The 18,433-nt window shown below is 39.3% G+C and overlaps 1 protein-coding gene across 1 annotated transcript; it reads right to left on the bottom strand.

Moving 5' to 3' along the window:
* Nucleotides 1-15,933: 15,933 nt before the first annotated feature.
* Nucleotides 15,934-16,329, bottom strand: LOC138885198 (uncharacterized). The gene is made up of 2 exons (XM_070166108.1): nt 16,138-16,329; nt 15,934-16,059 (listed from the first exon to the last, which is right to left on the bottom strand). Exons 1-2 carry the CDS (start codon nt 16,327-16,329, stop codon nt 15,934-15,936), a joined length of 318 nt encoding a protein of 105 aa, XP_070022209.1.
* Nucleotides 16,330-18,433: the final 2,104 nt, after the last annotated feature.

Below are 18,433 nucleotides of genomic sequence, written 5' to 3'. Positions count from 1 at the left end.
AGCCCTACTAATGCATAATTACATTATTGATGCATAAAATAATTTTTTATATTTTAAAATGTTAAACAACTATTTTAAATCATTTTAGTACACGAAAATATTTTTGAAAATCATTTATTATTTTTTATAAATTATATAACTATTAAAGGTGGCTATTTAAAATCTAGCCTATTTTTATTTTCAATTCCAGCCCCAACCTAACCCAATTACCAGCCCAATTTCAATTAAATTACCCAGCCCAAACCCCAGCTACCCGATCCATCCCCCAAACCTTTTAATCTCGGCCGTTGATCATAAAGATCAACGGCCACAAACGACCATTCCTAAAATAAACCCAAAAGACCCCCCAAATCCTATCATTTTCATACTACCCGCCGCCCTGAAACCCCTCTCTGCTCTTAAACACTCTCAAAACCTAACCCTAATAATCTCACTGACCCTCGTCCATGGCTATCTCCGATGATTTCTCATCACCTCTCAGGCCTCCAATGGCCTCCCTCACGTTAATCTTGCCATCTCTAGGGCCCTCAAGGGACCGTGGCTAGTTGACTTGCATCTACGGTTCCTATCTCGCCTGTTTTAGGCCATTCCAGTGTGATTCCGAGTAAGAACGTCCGATATTGACTATGATCTATGGTTTTCTAAGCAGGTTTCTTCAACTCTGTATAATTCTCTTCGAAACCCTAATTTCTTTTCTAAACCTCTTAGATCTGTACAGATCTAAGATGATTTGGGTTTGTTTCATGTGAGTTTTACAATAACCTTAAGATTCTTTACAAGAATCGTATGATTTTCAAGCGATTTTCATTTTTTTCCTAAACTAGGGTTTACGGAATTTCATTGTTTGATGACTTTTTGTGTTTAATCTTCTGCTTCTCATATATTTTGACTGATTATGTAATTCTGCTACAACCTTAGCCCATTTGTACTGAAAGCCCTAATTCTTTTTGATGTTCTTCTTCTGGTTTCTGAGTACTAGTATATCGACTGGTTCTTACTTTGGGTTCTTGTAATTTCTCGTGATTTTCTTTTCCTAATATGCTTCTACTAAATTTCTTAGTTTGACCTTTCACTAATTATATGTGCTTGTGTTTGTCCTGATTTATATTCATGTTAAGACTTGTAACATTCTCCTTGAATCAGTGCCGTTCTAACTATTTGTTTGTTAAAGTTATGTGGAATCCTGACTATCATGTTCTACCTTATTTTATATGTTAAACATGCTGACCGTTTCATGCATTTCTCCTTGATTATTCTGAATTCCTTATTTCTTGGTTTGATTTGAACACTTTCCCTTAAACTTTCGATTCTTACCTCTCTACTCGATTTGATTGAATTGCTTGCCTTAATTAATTTTCCTTTGCCTTGTTTGTATTTTGCTGATTCTTACTGATTTATTTCCTTAATTAAAACCTCTGTTCATTTATCCCTAATTAACTACTCTATACTAAACCTTACTTGATTCTTTTCCTTAAATACTTAGTATGCTTTTACCGTTGATTTAAGTTGTCCCTTGATTAAGGGAAAGACTTACTGATTTACATGTGACTTCCCTAATTTGCTACTTAATCGATCTCTTACCTTATTTGTTAAGCTTTTGATTACTATATAAACCCCTCTTATTTTAATTTCTAAACAACGAACATTAGTTCAAAAATCACTATTCCTTACACTCTAAAGTTCTCTTTCTCTTCTGCTACTTGTGATACTCACTGATCTAGCCGGCTGAAAGCCAAAGCTAGATATTGGAACTTTATTTTCTTTATATTCTACACCCTTTTCTTCAACTGGTATGTCTCTAATTAAGTTTTGAAATCCAAACCCTATATGTTCCATTCATGCACTAGTTCATCAGTTATGAATTCAACTTGTGTTCATGCTTACTTCTTTGCTCAGCATGTCTAAACTCTGTCCTATTCAATGTATGCTTTATATTCTGCACTCTTTCCTGCTTGCTTTTTTTTTTACCTAGCATGTTCAATCCTGTTCAAAACATGTCATGCTTCCGGTATCACAACTATGACTTATGTTTTAACTATTTACTGTCCATGTTTAGCCTGTTAAGTCTCTAAGTGTCTTATGCAGTTTTGTGACTATATGCTTCCCCTATCCCTATTCATGTACCCCAATGTGACTCTTATGTGCCTCAATCCCTTATCCCCATGAGAGATCTGTTTGTTAAGTGTTTTTTTTCCTGAATCTGGATGTTTTATGACCAACTGGTTGTTTGCTGTTTTGGTATCTCCTCAAACTGTTTCAATACTAATGGTTTTCAAAAGTTCTTTTCAGTCTTAAGAACTTTCTATTAAACTCTTTCAACTGTTATGCACTTCCACTTACTCTTAGAATACTAGGTTCTGCCCCTCCGATATGTGTACTACCTTGAGATCCTTGAGATCTCTCTGAACTATGGCATGTCAGAGCTGGCCTTTCCATACTGCACTTAAGTCAGTTATTATTTGAGATAAGGTCTAGGTGTGAGCATTGCCCGGGTTCCTTGAGATGTTTAGGGAACTCTGACACACCTAGACACGAAGTTATCTATGGAACTTTGGCATTTGAGGCTATTGGAGGCTTGGAAGTCGTTTGGGCCTACTGCAGGCCTATAGACTAATTACTGTTTATTTATGTATTTTTATTCATTGGTCTGTAATAACTACTGTAAACAACATTGGGGTGATTAGTGAAAAAGGGGTGGGTAGTTATATATATGTTGGGTAAATCAGGTAGATACCATGCCTATAGGGTTGTGTTAATTTAAATATACTTGCTATGTTTTCTTTACTTCCACAATTTTAGAGACCATGCCTATAGGATCTAAATGGTCTTATAATTAGATATCATGCCTATAGAGATAAAGTAATTGAAGTTTAATTTTCATTACAACATGTATTCACATTCTTCTTCTTAGATATCATGCCTCTAAGTTCAAGAGTCAGCCTTTAATAATTAGATACCATGCCTATAATAATTAAAATCAGCTCTAATAGAAATCATTCCTGTAGAAATTAAAACCAGTTTAGTTAAATAAGCTTAATTCATGTTTGGTCATTCTGAATTGGTTTAATTAATCTGTCCGCTTCTCCAAATAAGTTTCCAAATAATGCCTTAAATTAGTACCGCTAGAAAGCATGTCTATAAGATCTCAAGTTGTCCGTTTAAAATTAATCACTATTTTACTGCATTCCTAATAGATATCATACTTTTAGGACGTCACTGTTATGCGCTTAGGTGAGCCTATAGGGCGATTAAAATTCTGCAACTATAAAACTGTGCTTTGTTATTTGGGACTGCTCAGATTCAACAGGTATAAAATCAGTAGGCAAGCTAATAGGTCTTTGACACTTGGTCCTAATTCATGTCGTATAATCCCTGCTCGCCTAGATATCATGTTCTAGGATTTTCTCTTAAATACTTGACTATTGTTTAAAGACGTGCATTTATTTGTTATATTTGTGGAGGTGATTGTGAGCCTATAATTTGTTCTTTTTAAATGCAGTCCTAATTGTTCTAGATTGACGCCTAGACTTTTATCCTTTGAAACCTTAGGAAGGTCTAGAACTGTCCAAAAGTAGAGGTCCTAAATACCTCCAGGGCTACGAGGAAGGGACAGGTAGTGCACGCATAGGACATTTTCAAGGTTGCTAGAGCGCTTTAGGCTATGACCAAGGGGAGGAAATTGGGTTGTAAGGATATGATGACTACGCGCTAATGTCACGTGTAGGCCCTCATTGAGGAGTGTTTACCTGGCATTGTGTGGGGTGATCCTGTAGGCTAACCAACCTAGGACCTCGCTTTCCCAATTTCTGATGTTTAAACTTTACTTTTCTCTATGTATGCAATTTGTTCAAGCCTATTCCTTTGCCTCATTACTTGTATCATACAACGTCCAAAACATGCCTTTGTTTGCAAGTATGTGTTTAAAATATTTATTTGTTAAAGGACTAATTCATAAGTATAAGTTCGGCCGGGATCCACTGTTGTGGACCGCGAAGGGTGCCTAACACCTTCCCCTCACGGTTATTTCGAGCCCTTACCCTAATCTTTGGTAATGCAAACTAGTTACATGAGTTAATTACTCTAGGTGCCCCAATGCACCTTAATTCATTAGGTGGTGACTCTTCAAAAACCCAATTCTCTAAAGAAAACGAGTTATTACCTCCATGAATGTCGGAAACCGGACTTTTCTCTCCCCGCGGAGGGAAAAAGGGGGCGCGACAGCATGGCGGATCTGCTGGGGATATTTTAGGATCTTACCATAATGAACTTATATTTTGTGAATTAGTCCAAGCATGCCTTATCCCGTACCCTTTCCCCTTATTTGAATTTAACTGTCTATTTTTAAGCATTTATGATTTCTTTATTCCTGAAACTGACTTTTCTCCTTGTTTTCTTTTTCTGTAACTGTCTTTCAATTATTTAAATACTGCATTTATTATTCTTACGTGAAAATACTTGACTACATGTTATTTATTGCTGCATAAATCATGCTCCGCATCATATTCCACTCATGCGTATTAAATCCTATAGCAACACTTGATGAGTGGTTGCGCTCTTCCAATTTATTACCCTTAAATTTGGAAAGGCTTATTTGCGGTAAAACTAGTCGATCAGCGGTGCAGTCGACGATTCCGTGCCTTCCCCCTCAAGTTGTCCGCTTGAGGGTACAAGTCTAAAGCCCTATAGTAACCTTACTCTGATTGAAATTATGCATGCATCATGGTCAAACCTAGTCAGATTAATATGTTGTCCGCATAATAATCCTTTAAGACGAGCCTTATCCAAAAAAGTCCACCGGGGTTTCCATAATCCCAACGGACACAACCATGTTCTGTGCATTAATTTGGAGAACTAAATGCCAATATGCTAATCATGAATGTATAAATAGTCGAGTCTGGTGGGGGAGAAGGGCCTAACCCTTTTGTTTTGCAGAAAATGAGGCACGAGATCCCCAGATTCGGTATGGTTAGCAATATCCCACCATTGCTCCTAGATTGGTGGGAGGACCTTTCCTCAAGTGAGAAGAAACACATAGGAAAGTACCTGGGCAACTTGCCTTCTCTACTAGACATTGAGCCAAACAAAAGATTGGTCGAGAGTACCAATTTATTCTGGGATAGTGAAAGGGCTGTGTTCCGTTTCGGCAACATAGAAATGACACCACTCCTAGAAGAAATTGGAGGGCTTGCTGGATTGACTTGGGATAGCCTGGGGTTATTGGTGCCGGAGAACCGTATTGGTAAAGGGTTTTTAAAGATGATGGGGCTGAAGAAAAATGCTAACCTAGTATGCCTGAAGGAATCTTACATACCCTTCAAATATTTGTATGAGAGGTATGGCTATAGCAAGTCCTACTATACCTACCATGATGATCTATCTCACTTCTCTAGGCCACATCCACCGTAGAATGTTCGTGTTCACTGTATGCTTCTTAGGCCTGATAGTATTCCCAATGAAAAGGTAAAGAATCCACACTAGGTTGGCCATGGTCGCCAAGACTTTGATGGAAGGGATCAATGGACAGACATACACTATAGTCCCCATGATCATAACTGACATCTACAGGGCTCTGGAGCGCTGTCAAAGAGGGGTCAAGTATTTCGAGGGTTGTAACTTGTTGCTGCAGTTGTGGTTATTAGAACATCTTTAAAAAGGTCACTATCGCCAAGAATTTCCGCGAAGGGCTTGGAACGACCATATTGCCTTCCATCACCCCAAGCGGATGACTTACATTCCAGACAAGTTTGCTCAGCCGGAAAGTTCCAAAGAATGGGTAGAGTTCTTTGACAATCTGACCGAGGAACAGGTGCAATGGATGTTTGAATGGTTCCCAACAGACGAATTCATCATCAAATCTAGGGACGCTCCACACCTGGTGTTGATTGGGTTGAGAGGGATATACCCTTATGTCCCTATCCGAGTTATGAGGCAAGGAGGAAGGAAACAAGTTGTACCAAGGGTTGCCAAGATGAGTCATTTCAGAGCAGACTTTCAAGACGACGACGTCCCTTACAAGTGCCAAGCTCAGCACATGCGGCATTGCAAAATCATTGTGGAAAAGAACACCATTGAGCCAGACAAGTATCATGCGGGGTGTGAACCTCTCTACCCAGCATGGTTAGAGGACAATCTAAAAGGAATGGTGATGCCAGGAGCCGGTCGAGGGAATAGAATCATAGACAAAGAGGCTGAAGCTCAAGTCAAATACAATAGGCTGTGCAAGAGGGTCCATGACTCTAAGAATGAGCACCGAAAAATACATGAGAAGAATGTGAGGTTGATCGAAGAATGGAAAGAAATGGAAGTCACTTCTAACAGGAAGTTGGAATATCTGGAGCAAGGAATAGTGGAGCTAGAAGGTAAAGTCATAAAGAGGATTAAGGATTGCCAGAACGCTGAAGGAGCTGAAGGAGGACATCTGGCCAGAGCCTACTTGCTGCTGGGTCTGCGCAAACTGGGGGACCTGCATGATGGAGTTAGGAAGATTGAATCTGGGGAAGGTCCTTCTGGGACCAAATAGGCTAGATTTATTTGCCTTCCTAAATGTAATAAGACCAAGTACTAGTAGTGACTTACTTTTCTATTATCTTAGTGTCATTTTAGGATTCTTCTATTTTTACATTATGAAATGAAGTATTTATTAGCATCCAAAGTTCTCCAAATCTATTTGTCGCTAGGACTATCTCGGGCACAACGAGGCTCCCAAATTAGGACACGAATTTACATTTCTGCAATATGTGTTTATATACTGCAATCATTTCAGAATCCTCACTGACTTGTTACCTTTTGTTTCTCCTTATTTTGATTATTCCCATCCCCTTAGGTTGGTTCACTCATACTGGCCTCATCAACGTATCATACCAGATCTAGAGGCCCTCCACCACCTCCTCCTCCAAGCAATACAAAAGGCAGAGGGAAAGCGAAAATGGACGATTTAAGTGGTATCCGAAAGGAGAATGTTGAGAACGTAAAAACTTCAGATGGACGGAGTACTCCGTCACCAAACGACCTAGTCTTGAGATTGGAACAAAAGATACTGGAACTGCAAGGAGAACTTGAGAAGGTTAGCAACTTGGTAAACTTGTCACTCACCCTGAATGTCCCTGACATCAACCAACAGAACACAAAGAACCTAGCACCTCCCCAAAATACACAAAACCAACATTCACAAAATCCTCCCGCACCAAATCAATACGCAACTCTACCCCAAAATCTCAATCCTTTACCAATACCAACTCCTCCATAACATCACCACCAGCCAATTCAATACCCACCAACCACCACTTACCACACTCCCCAAAACATACCACAACCCATTCCCGATCCTCAAAACTCCACCAATAACCATCATTACAACCAAGTCCCTGGCACCCATCAAAGCAACCCTATATATGTAGAAATTGTGCCTCACTCTATCCAACCAATCTCCTATACACCGGAATCCTCCGAAAAGGACATGCTCATTAAGAACATGGCTGAAGAACTCAAGAAGTTGACGGGCCGAGTTCAGAGTGTTGAAGGCGAAAAAGGAATAGAAGGTTTGAACTATGAAGGCCTATGCATACAGCCAGATGTAGAACTGCCAGAGGGGTAGAAACCTCCTAAGTTCGAGATGTTCGACGGTACAGGTGATCCCAGGGTTCATCTGAGGACCTACTGTGACAAGCTCGTTGGGGTCGGGAAAGACGAAAAGATCCGAATGAAACTTTTTATGAGGAGTCTTACTAGGGATGCTTTGTCTTGGTACATCAGCCAAGTTCCCAAGAAATGGTCCAATTGGGTGAGTATGGCATCAGATTTCATGGACCGGTTCAGGTTCAATATAGAGAACGTACCGGATGTTTTCTACATTCAGAATCTTAAGAAGAAACCTACTGAGACTTTTCGCGAGTATGCTACTCGTTGGAGGTCGGAAGCGGCCAAGGTCAGGCCATCTTTGGATGAGGAACAGATGAACAAGTTCTTCATCAGAGCACATGATCCGCAATATTATGAAAGGTTGATGGTTATCAAAAATCATAAATTCTTTGATATCATCAAACTTGGAGAAAGAATCGAAGAATGAATCAAGAGCGGGATAGTAGTGAATTTTGAGGCATTATAGGCCACAAATAAGGCATTACAATCAGGTGGCATATTAAAGAAGAGAGATGTTGGGGCAGTAATGGTGGATCAGGGCCCGAAATCTCCACTTACATATCAAACACCTCCGCCTACATATCAAACACCTCCACCCAGATATCAAACACCTCAACCCACATACCAAGCACCACCGCCCACATATCAACCCTCATCTCCCAGATATTCCCAACTAGTCGCTGTCCATCACACCTATAACTCTCAACCGTCTCATTTCCAATCACCCCCAACTCGTCAAAATATCCAAAACCATGACCAAACTTTGACCGTAAGCCACCCAGACAGTATACTGCCATTGCTGAGTGTTACGCCCCGCAATATTACATCGATGTTATGCTCTGCAGTAATATATTAAGATGATGTTACCCTCTTCAGTAATATATTACGGTGATGTCACGTTTCGCAGTATTAAGTTACGATAATGTTCCACCCTGAAGTATTACATGTTAAATTTATCATAAGGTAATCAGTCCAAGTAAAAGATTATTTGGAGATTATAAGAATTATGCTATTTCACAAGTGATTAGTAAAGGTGAAAAGGGGAGCAAGTCAAAGAAAATAAAATTTTGTCTAAGTTTGGCATGTTGAGACAAAATACGGCTCGAGCTAAAATACTTGATATTTATACAAGGTACCACATGACCATAATAGTAAGGTGTATAAGGTGTGTTAAAAGTGAGTAGTATTTTAAGTAATTTGAGAAAATTCTTAATTGTGTGGATAATTGGGTAATTATCGGTCAGTGGGAGATTAATAAGATAATCAAGATGATTAGTAAATAATTATAATTATGGGATAAGGCCTAAATGGCCCACAACGTGGAAGCCACTATTCAATTAGTAACTCTTGAATTGAATTGCTAGGTGGCACCTTTAGAAGGCATCTTAGCTAAGCCATAAAAGGCTTCTTAAATTCAACAAAAGACATGTAACATTTTGGATAAAAAATTCACAAAATAAGAGATGCTCACCTCCTCCCATCTCCAAGTAATGATCTTCATAGCAATATTCATTGCTTCAGCAAAACAAAATAATAGTAACATCAGTTACTTCACAAAAGAGAGGTGCTTAATCTAATCTACAAATTGGCAGATCTCCAGCCAAGAAATTCACACGATGTTATACTATGTAATAGCAACGGGATTTTGCGATTCTAAGGGAGTACAGTGTAATCTTTCTCAAGAGAATCGACTCAGGTATGTTAAGACTATCCCTTCTTTCTTTTGGCATGATCTATACGACACAAACGAAACATGCAAATTCACAAATTCTATGAATGACTCTATTCATAGAAGTATTAGAGATATTTATGTTCTTGAATTTCCATGTGTCATAATATTTTATCATCTGTTCATGGGTCTCAGAAAATACGAAAGTTGAAAGAGTTTACTTTATGATATTACTCAAAAGCAAAATGGTCTTATGATATTCCGAAAGATTTTGTTAACGTACTTTTCATGCATTGCATTCATGTACATTGACCTATGACCAGATGGAGTTATATATGCGTATATCTGTATGTATATGGGATATGGGAAAGGTTATGGTGTTATATACGCACCACCACCTGATCAGCTGGTATACATTGATGATTTTGCCCATAGTGGCCGATATGATATGATGGGATGCCCTCAGAGGCTGATGATGTTATGAGACATGTACCTATGCATGACATGACATTCATACGCATATGCATGATACTATAATTATTTCATGATTTACAAAGTTTTCAGATTTACAGGTGGAGTCATTTACTCTATATTTCCTCCATGTCTGTTATGTGCTTATTTATGTACCTTACATACTTAGTACATCGTACTGACAGTCTTTTTGCCTGGGGATGCTGCGTTTCATGCCCGCAGGTTCATATAGATAGGTCGAGAGCCCTCCAAGTAGGATATCGGCTCAGCGGAAGATGTTGGTGCGCTCCATTTCCTTCGGAGTTGCGTGTTTGGTTAGTATGATTTAGACGTGTATTATTTGGTATGGCGGGACTCTGTCCCGACCTTTATGACACTTATGTACTCTTAGAGGCTTGTAGACATATGTCGTGTACGTAAAAAATTGTACGGCCTTGTCGACCTATGTTTTGAGTTTATAAAGGATCATGTTGGCCTATTAGGCCCGTATGTCATGTGTATATGATGATGTAATAATAAAGATACATTATGTTGGTACTCGGCTGAGTAAGGTACCGGGTGCCCTGGTTTGGGTCATGACAAAAGTGATATTAGAGCAGTTCTATCCTAGGAAGTCTACAAGCCATGTCTAGTAGAGTCTTGTTTATGGGTGTGTCGTGCACCACACTTATAAGCAGGAGGCTATAGGGCATTTAGGATTGCCACTTTTTCTTCTTACTCTAGATCGTGTGGTAGAGCTTATTTATAAGAATTCAAATTCCGAAATTCTATTTTATTCGTAATAAGACAATATCTATATTCGGAAAGAAGGTTGGAAAGAGAGATGGTTGTGGAAGAGCTGAGTAAGAGGAATTGGATTTTTGTATGATGCCTACGATAAGTAAATGTGAGATCTCTAGTAGATCATGGGTGTACTGAAAGGTGTAATCTTCCTGATAAGAAACCTTAAGGCAAGAATACCTATCCATCCTAATGGTGAAAGACAATGAAAGATTAAGAAGATAAATAAAAGTTTTAACAAGCAAAATAAGCAAGATGAATAAAGGTACGAGGCACCCAGTTAATGAAGGTTAACAGTATTTATAATTCAGGTAGGGGAACCTAAGCTTTTTGAGTTATATTAAGCAGTAATAGAGGTATGTACAGTTGGTCACACCCATTCCAGTTATGCCCTGTGGGGGCTAACATGTATAGCTTAGAGAAGGATGGGATATCAAGATTCGGCTAGGGTTAGGGTAACCTAAATTGGTAAATGGATGGTTTGCATTAGTTGACAATTTCGAAGGATGCAAAAAGTGCTAATAGATCTCCTTGTGAAATACCTAGATGGTGCATTTTAAAATAGTACCACTAGATATGAGTGCTACAAACATAGGCGCTGGAAGCCTGGAAAGGATAAATATTATCTTAGTATGACTCTTGTCCCTAGTAAAGAGATAATGCTAGGCAACCCGAAGAGCCAGTGAATAGAGCAAAGGGGAGCTAAAAGCGAAAGAATGTCGAGTTGAAGTTTTCACAAAAAAAAGAGAGGGGGATATGCAAATATATTAGCAGAGTAACGAGAAGAGAGATAAGGAAGCATTATGAATAAGGTGATACATGGATGACAATGGTAGAGTGTTACAGAACCTATAGTCAAATGAAGAAAGAGACGAAAGGTGATGGGCCTTAAGAAAACAAAATAGTATAGGCCAGAAGGGACATCCTCATTTCGGGGAATAAGTTCGTGACTCTAACATGATTACCAGAAGGGAGAATTAAACCCCAGGATAATAGAAATTAGTATGGGCAGGTGAACAAGATAAACTAAACATGAATTAAGGACTGAGTGATTTGATAACGGTCGGCATCATGAAAATTTCAGATCACGTTCCGACAATAATAGAATGGACAATAAAAGAAGATTCATGGGAAATTCAGAGAATGGTCATTCAGGAAGACGTTTCTCTAAAGCAAGCAAGGGGAGCAAAGTTAAGCTTAAGGGAATGTATGTGTCAGTTACACTAAGTGTCACCATTGTGAGTAAGAAATTTTGTTATCCTTGGTACATAAGGATTACCGCAAGGCGAGTAAGGGCCATCGATGATGTAAAAGGATGCCAAAGATGAAAAAGTGAAACATCTATAGGCAGGTCGTCGTAGCTCCAACTCTTAGTACTCCCCTAAAGGGGGAATACAGGATGATAAAGGAAGAATGCGGTAAAAATGAGAAAGGGATGAGATTTCACTTATCCAAATGCTACAGATATCCTATGATTCCAGAACATTAGGCAAACGCGACGTCAAGGAAAAGAAGTAAGGGTTCCTGCCCGAGATGTTATTAATAATTATGGAGCCAGTGCGAGACATAAGTCAAGACCAAGGAAATAACCCAAGAAAGATTTCGCAGAATATGGATATGAGAATGGGCCAACGAGTAGTTAGTAGTTGATTCAGGAAGAGCCTAGTTATGGCTAGTCAAGAGGATACAGACAAAACAACAGGTCGTGCAATATAAAGATAGTAAAACCCAGTATAGTGAATTTAGCCCCGCAATTATAACATTGTAATACTTGAGAAATATTCAAATAGGAGTTGGGGTAGTTAAAGGTACCGTATGAGTGTTACAAAAATAAAAGATAGTTCCACTGGGAAGACAGTCAAAACTTCAGTTCAGAAGCAGCTGTACGAGTAGATGAGTGTGGAGGTAAGTAACTAAGGATAATTACAAGTGAGCGCGAACATCAAATATTCTATTGGGAATATGATATAATAAGCTTGCATCTTTACAAGAGTCAGGGGATCCTCCCTAAGTACTATAGTGAAGGACTAGGTGAGGAAATGAGGAAGAAGGCTTCAACCTAAGTATAGTGACCTAAAGAGGAAATGGTTTTGTAACAATAGTTTCACAACAACATTGTACGTCCTCCATAAGAAAGAGGAATCTACCGTGGTTAGTAAATGGGAAGTAAAAATCAAAAGAAATATTCGAAGATCATATGAGTTGTACGAAAATTCCGGTATGTGTGGGAGCTAAGATAAGCTAAGTGTGCACGCAACAAGGGGGAAGAAAGATCAGGAAATGTAATAGCTTACGTTAAAAGAAAGCTGAGAAGGAACGAAAGGAATTATTTGATCAATGATCCCGAGTTGGTGATGTTAGGAATGCACTTAAGAGTTTGAATTTTTATACATGCATCATATATGTTGACAATCATACAGCCGTCAAAGATTCCGGTATAAGTTAAAAGAAAGAATTAAGTCCAGGTTATAGAAAAGTGAATGAATTGTTAAGAGATTGTATCATGGATATTCCATAGCGTCCATGGAGGGCTAAAGTAATAACTAATACCATGAGCCGCAGATTGAAAAATAACTTAAGCCAACATAAAGGCCGATTAGAAGAAGAAGGAAACTAAAAAAGTTACATCAACAAAGTAAATCAGGAATCTGATTATTGGACCTAGAAGTTATAGGAATCATGATTAAGAACATAGCAGAATCACTCTTAATATTAGAGGTGCAAGAGAGATAGCACAATAACTATGTTCTATAACGGCTCCACGATAAAGCCAGTTAGAAGAAGTACCAGCCTCATAAGAAGTCAGTACGATGGTCAGAAAGTAAACCAAGTTTGAAAGAGTAATTACAAGAGCTGATTTTAAATAAGGAGTTACAATGCCCAAAAAAAGAAGGGGGAAATAAAGAAAGGGGGTCCTAGGTTTGATAAAAATATGGATCACATTAATGCAATACCCGGTAATCACTCCTCAAAAGAGGGGTTATACGTGGCATTAGCCCACCGATCATCATATCCATATCTACCCTTTCCCACCCCATTTAAGGTACTAAAGCACGGATTGGTCTCAAACACTATTGCATGCTATTACCCGTCCCGTTCTTATCAGTCCCGGAGGCACTTAGGACTACTAATACTAAAGGGGAGGGATATTAGGCTAAATTGAAGTTTCAAAGGTAAAAATTTAAGGCGACACACAAAACATAAAAAAGACTGCACATTAAATGGGAAATACATAAACACATAAGACTCAAGTATACCTCCTCAAATAAAACACATAATTAGCATGACTTGCACAAACTTTTTGGGTCTGATTAAAGCACATAAAGATGAGGGAAGTTGATTATTGAGGCATATTAGTTTATTACATAACTCAGATAAGAATTCCGAATCAGGCCTGCATGCTGGTTGTAGTACTTAACAAAAATGGATTCAATTTTACAATTATTACTCTAAGGTTTGCCGAAGTGTTTAGACGGGGTCCTATAGGCATGATATCTACTTAATTTAGAATGAGGCAAAACAATACTAACTCAAAACAAATTGTTTGAGATCCTATAGGCATGCTTGCTAAGCTTCGTTAAATAAAGACGGAAAGTTGTTTAAAACTGGTTTAGAATCGAACTGATTTTAAATTGAACTAGTTTCAGATTCTGTAAGCGATGGTATCTAATATTGCTGATTTTAATCCCTATAGGCATGATATCTAACATTGAATGTGAATAGAAATGAACCAGAATTTTACTTGGGAATCCCTAAAGGCATAATTTCTATATGTTACTGATTTTAAACCCTAATATACATGATACCTAAACGGTGACAAATGTACAGAATTTTAGATAATCCCTATAGGCATGTTATTTATATGTGAATTGGACAAGTGAGTCCTATAGACATGGTTTCTAAATGTAGTGTGAATATGCAGAATTAGAGCAGTCCTATAGGCATGTCTTCTAAATGTGAATTGAACAAGTAGAGAATTCAGTCCTATAGGCATGTTTTCTACCCTTGAGCATGCACAATTTCCCAACCCTTTTCACTAACCAAAGCCCCAATGTTTATTACAAACCGAATAAATGAATTACATCAGAAAAGTGTAAAAGAAGAGCTTACAACCAGAGGAAGCCTGATTCTTGACTTCCTCTCTGAGTTCTGAGATAAACCAACTCAAAATACCATTGATCCAAAGCCTTTCTCAGCCTTGAGTGTGTCAGAGTTCCTAAGGGCCTCAATAGGACCCCGGGCAGTGCTCACACCCAAGTTTCATAACCAGAATAGGGACAGGTGTAGTGTGGAAATGCCAGCCCTCATGTGTCCAAGTTTAGAGGGAGCTCATGGATCCCAAGGCAAGCCTCGCATGGGGGGGGGGGGCAGAACTTAAGTCTAAGAAGAGAGTGAGAAGTACATAAACTGAGTTCTAAGAACTGAAGGAATAAAGAAGAGGGAAAGGGTGATATGAGTCGATCATTAACACTTTACATAATTGATAAATTCACACAAAGGGGCAGGAGATTGAGAATCCATTGCAAGGAGCCTATATACTTAGGCAAGAGTTAATTCTGGGCATGCACAATAATAGGGAGTATTGTCATGCTTGTAAATCAACCAGAGCACACAACATATAAGGGAAACATGGGGGTTATGATCCTAGGAGGATCAAGTTTGGGTCATGCTCAGTAATGTTCAATGCTGTCATGCCCCAAACTAACCACAAGTATTAATCACATTGGGGTAGGGATTTGGGATTCATAATACATTGATTCAGAACAGGAGGGAGGGTGGTTAGTTCGTATCCCTGCTGGCTTTGCTTGAACTATTCAGCTTTGATCTGGTGATACTCTATGTATCATTGGTGTAGCGTTGCTAAACAAGGCGATTTTGATAATAAACATGCATGAATTTGTAAGAATATGACATAAGTATACAATTAAGAAACAACTTTTAGATGAACCGATGACTGTGACGTGGCTCAAGACATTGCGATCTCTCTCGCTATGGAATTTTGAGGGTCCTTCTCAAAATTCTGCCCCGGTTTAATGGGTTGATGTTTCTGATTGTTGCCTATGATGATTGGCTGAAATTACTTTGGAATTTTGAGGGTCCTCCTCAAAATTCTGCCCCAGTTTCCAATTGGGGAGGGGGGGGGAGTGAAAATTTTATTGAATTGTGATCGAACCCGTAGGGCTGCCTATGTATCCCCTCTTAAATGGGAATCAGTTTAGGCGTAGTTCAATTTACACCATATAAGGAAAACATGAAAATTACACATAGTTGCGCTTGACTGCATCTGAATTAATTGGTTTTGGCCAGACTTCTCCATCCATTTCTGCAAGTATGAGGGCTCCTCCTGTCAGAAACCGATGAACCATGTATGGACCCTACCAATTGGGAGAGAACTTCCCTTTGGCTTCATCTTGATGCGGGAAAATTTTCTTTAACACCAGCTTCCCCGGCGTGAACTGTCTTGGCTTGACTCTTTTGTTGAAAGCTCTGGACATTCTGTTCTGATAAAGTTGACCATGGAAAACTGCATTCATTCTCTTTCCATCTATAAGAGCTAGCTGCTCGTAACGACTCTTCACCCATTCTGCATCGTTGAACTCAGCTTCCTGTATGATCTTTACAGAAGGAATTTCCACTTCGGCGGGAATGACGACTTCTGTACCATAAACCAACATATAGGGGGTTGCTTCGGTTGACATGCGGACTGTGGTGTGATACCCTAATAAAGCAAATGATAGCTTCTCGTGCCACTGCTTATGCTTCCCTATCATTTTCCTTATTATCTTCTTGATATTCTTATTGGCGGCTTCTACGACTCCATTCATCTAAGGTTTTTAGGCTGTAGAATTCTTGTGTCTGATCTTGAATTTTTCACTCATAGCTTTCATCAAGTCACTGTTGAGGTTGGAGTCATTATCAGTAATGATTGATTCTGGATTCCCAAATCGACAAATGATGTGGTCACGGACAAAGTCTGCCATGATTTTCTTAGTTACTACTCTGAAAGACGCTGCTTCGACCCATTTGGTGAAATAGTCGATTGCTACTAGGATAAACTTATGCACGTTGGAAGAGGTAGTCTCAATTGGTCTAATGACATCCATTCCCCAAGCGTAGAACGGCCACAGTGAGCTTGTTGCATTAAGCTCATTTGGAGGTACCTTTATCATGTCTGGATGTATCTGGCATCGATGGCATTTCCGAACATACTGGATGCAGTCCATCGCCATAGTCATCCAAAAGTAACCAGCTCGGAGTATCTTCTTTGCTAAGACAAAACCATTCATATGTGGACCACAGGCCCCGACGTGAATTTCCTCTAGTAGCTTGGATGCTTCCTTTGCGTCGACATACCTTAGTAATCCCAAATCAGGAGTCCTCCTATATAGGATTCCTTCGTTGTGAAAGAAATTGTTAGACAACCTCCGAAGTGTGTTTTTCTCAGTAGGATTTACTAGTTCTGGGTATTCGCCTTTTGCCAAATATTCCTTGATATCATGAAACCAAGGCTTTCCATCTGCTTCTTCTTCGACGTGGGCACAATAAGCTGGTTGATCGTGGATCTTTACTGGAATGGGATCAATGAAGTTTTTGTTTGGAAGTTGTATCATGGATGATAGGGTAGCCAATGCATCGGCGAACTCATTCTAGACTCTGGGAACATGTTGGAATTCTGTCTTTGTGAACCTCTTTCTCAATTCCTATACATGATGTAGATACGAGAGTATCTTGGAGTTCTTCACTGCCCATTCTTCTCGGACCTGATGTATAAGTAGGTCTGAATCTCCGATCACTAGAAACTCTTGAATGTTCATGTCAATGGACATCTTGAGCCCTAAGATGCAGGCTTCGTACTCGGCTATGTTTTTGGTGCACGGGAACCTGAGTTTGGCAGACACCGGATAATGCTGACCGGTTTCTGATACTAGAACTACTCCTATGCCAACTTCTTTGAAATTTGCTGCTTCATCAAAAAACATTCTCCAACCGTCATATGATTCTGCAATGTCTTCTCCTATGAATGATAGATCTTCGTCAGGAAAATACATTTTTAGAGGTTTGTATTCTCTATCCACGGGATTCTCAGCAAGGTGATCCGCTAGTTCATGTCCCTTAATTGCCTTATGGGTTACGTAGACAATGTCAAATTCACTCAACAAGATTTTCCACTTGGCTAGCTTTCCAGTGGGCATGGGCTTCTGAAAGATGTACTTCAGAGGATCCATACTTGATATTAGATATGTAGTATAGGCATAGAAGTAGTGCCTCAGCTTCTGAGCTACCCAAGTTAAATCACAGCAGGTGCGCTCTAACATAGAATACCGGGCATCGTACGGGGTGAACTTCTTACTGAGGTAATAAATAACCTGCTTTTTCCTCCCCGTTTCGTCATGCTGCCCCAGAACACAACCAAAAGCTCCATTTAATACTACAAGGTATAGTAATAAGGGTCTACTTGGCTCAGGCGGGACTAAGACAGGTGGTGTTGACAGGTATTCCTTAATTCTGTCGAAAACTTTTTGATAGTCATCAGTCCATTCGGTAGCAGCGTCCTTCTTCAACATCTTAAAGATTGGCTCACAGATAACTGTAGATTGTGCTATGAACCGGCTGATGTAGTTAAGCCTCCCCAAGAAACTCATCACATCCTTCTTGTTCTTTGGCGGCGGCAATTCTTGAATAGCTTTGACTTTTGGTGGATCCAGTTCTATTCCTCGGCGACTCACAATAAACCCAAGTAATTTTCCAGCAGGAACCCCTAATGCACACTTTGCAAGATTTAGTTTTAGGTTGTACCTTCGCTGTCTATTGAAGAACTTCCTCAAATCTTCCATGTGATCAGTGGCCTTCTTGGATTTGATGATAACATCATCT

The sequence above is a fragment of the Nicotiana sylvestris genome, chromosome 2, assembly GCF_000393655.2.
Source record: "Nicotiana sylvestris chromosome 2, ASM39365v2, whole genome shotgun sequence".
In the NCBI taxonomy this organism is placed as follows: Eukaryota; Viridiplantae; Streptophyta; class Magnoliopsida; order Solanales; family Solanaceae; genus Nicotiana; species Nicotiana sylvestris.
Note: the sequence above shows the minus strand (reverse complement) of the source record. Positions and strands in the feature narration are given on the sequence as shown.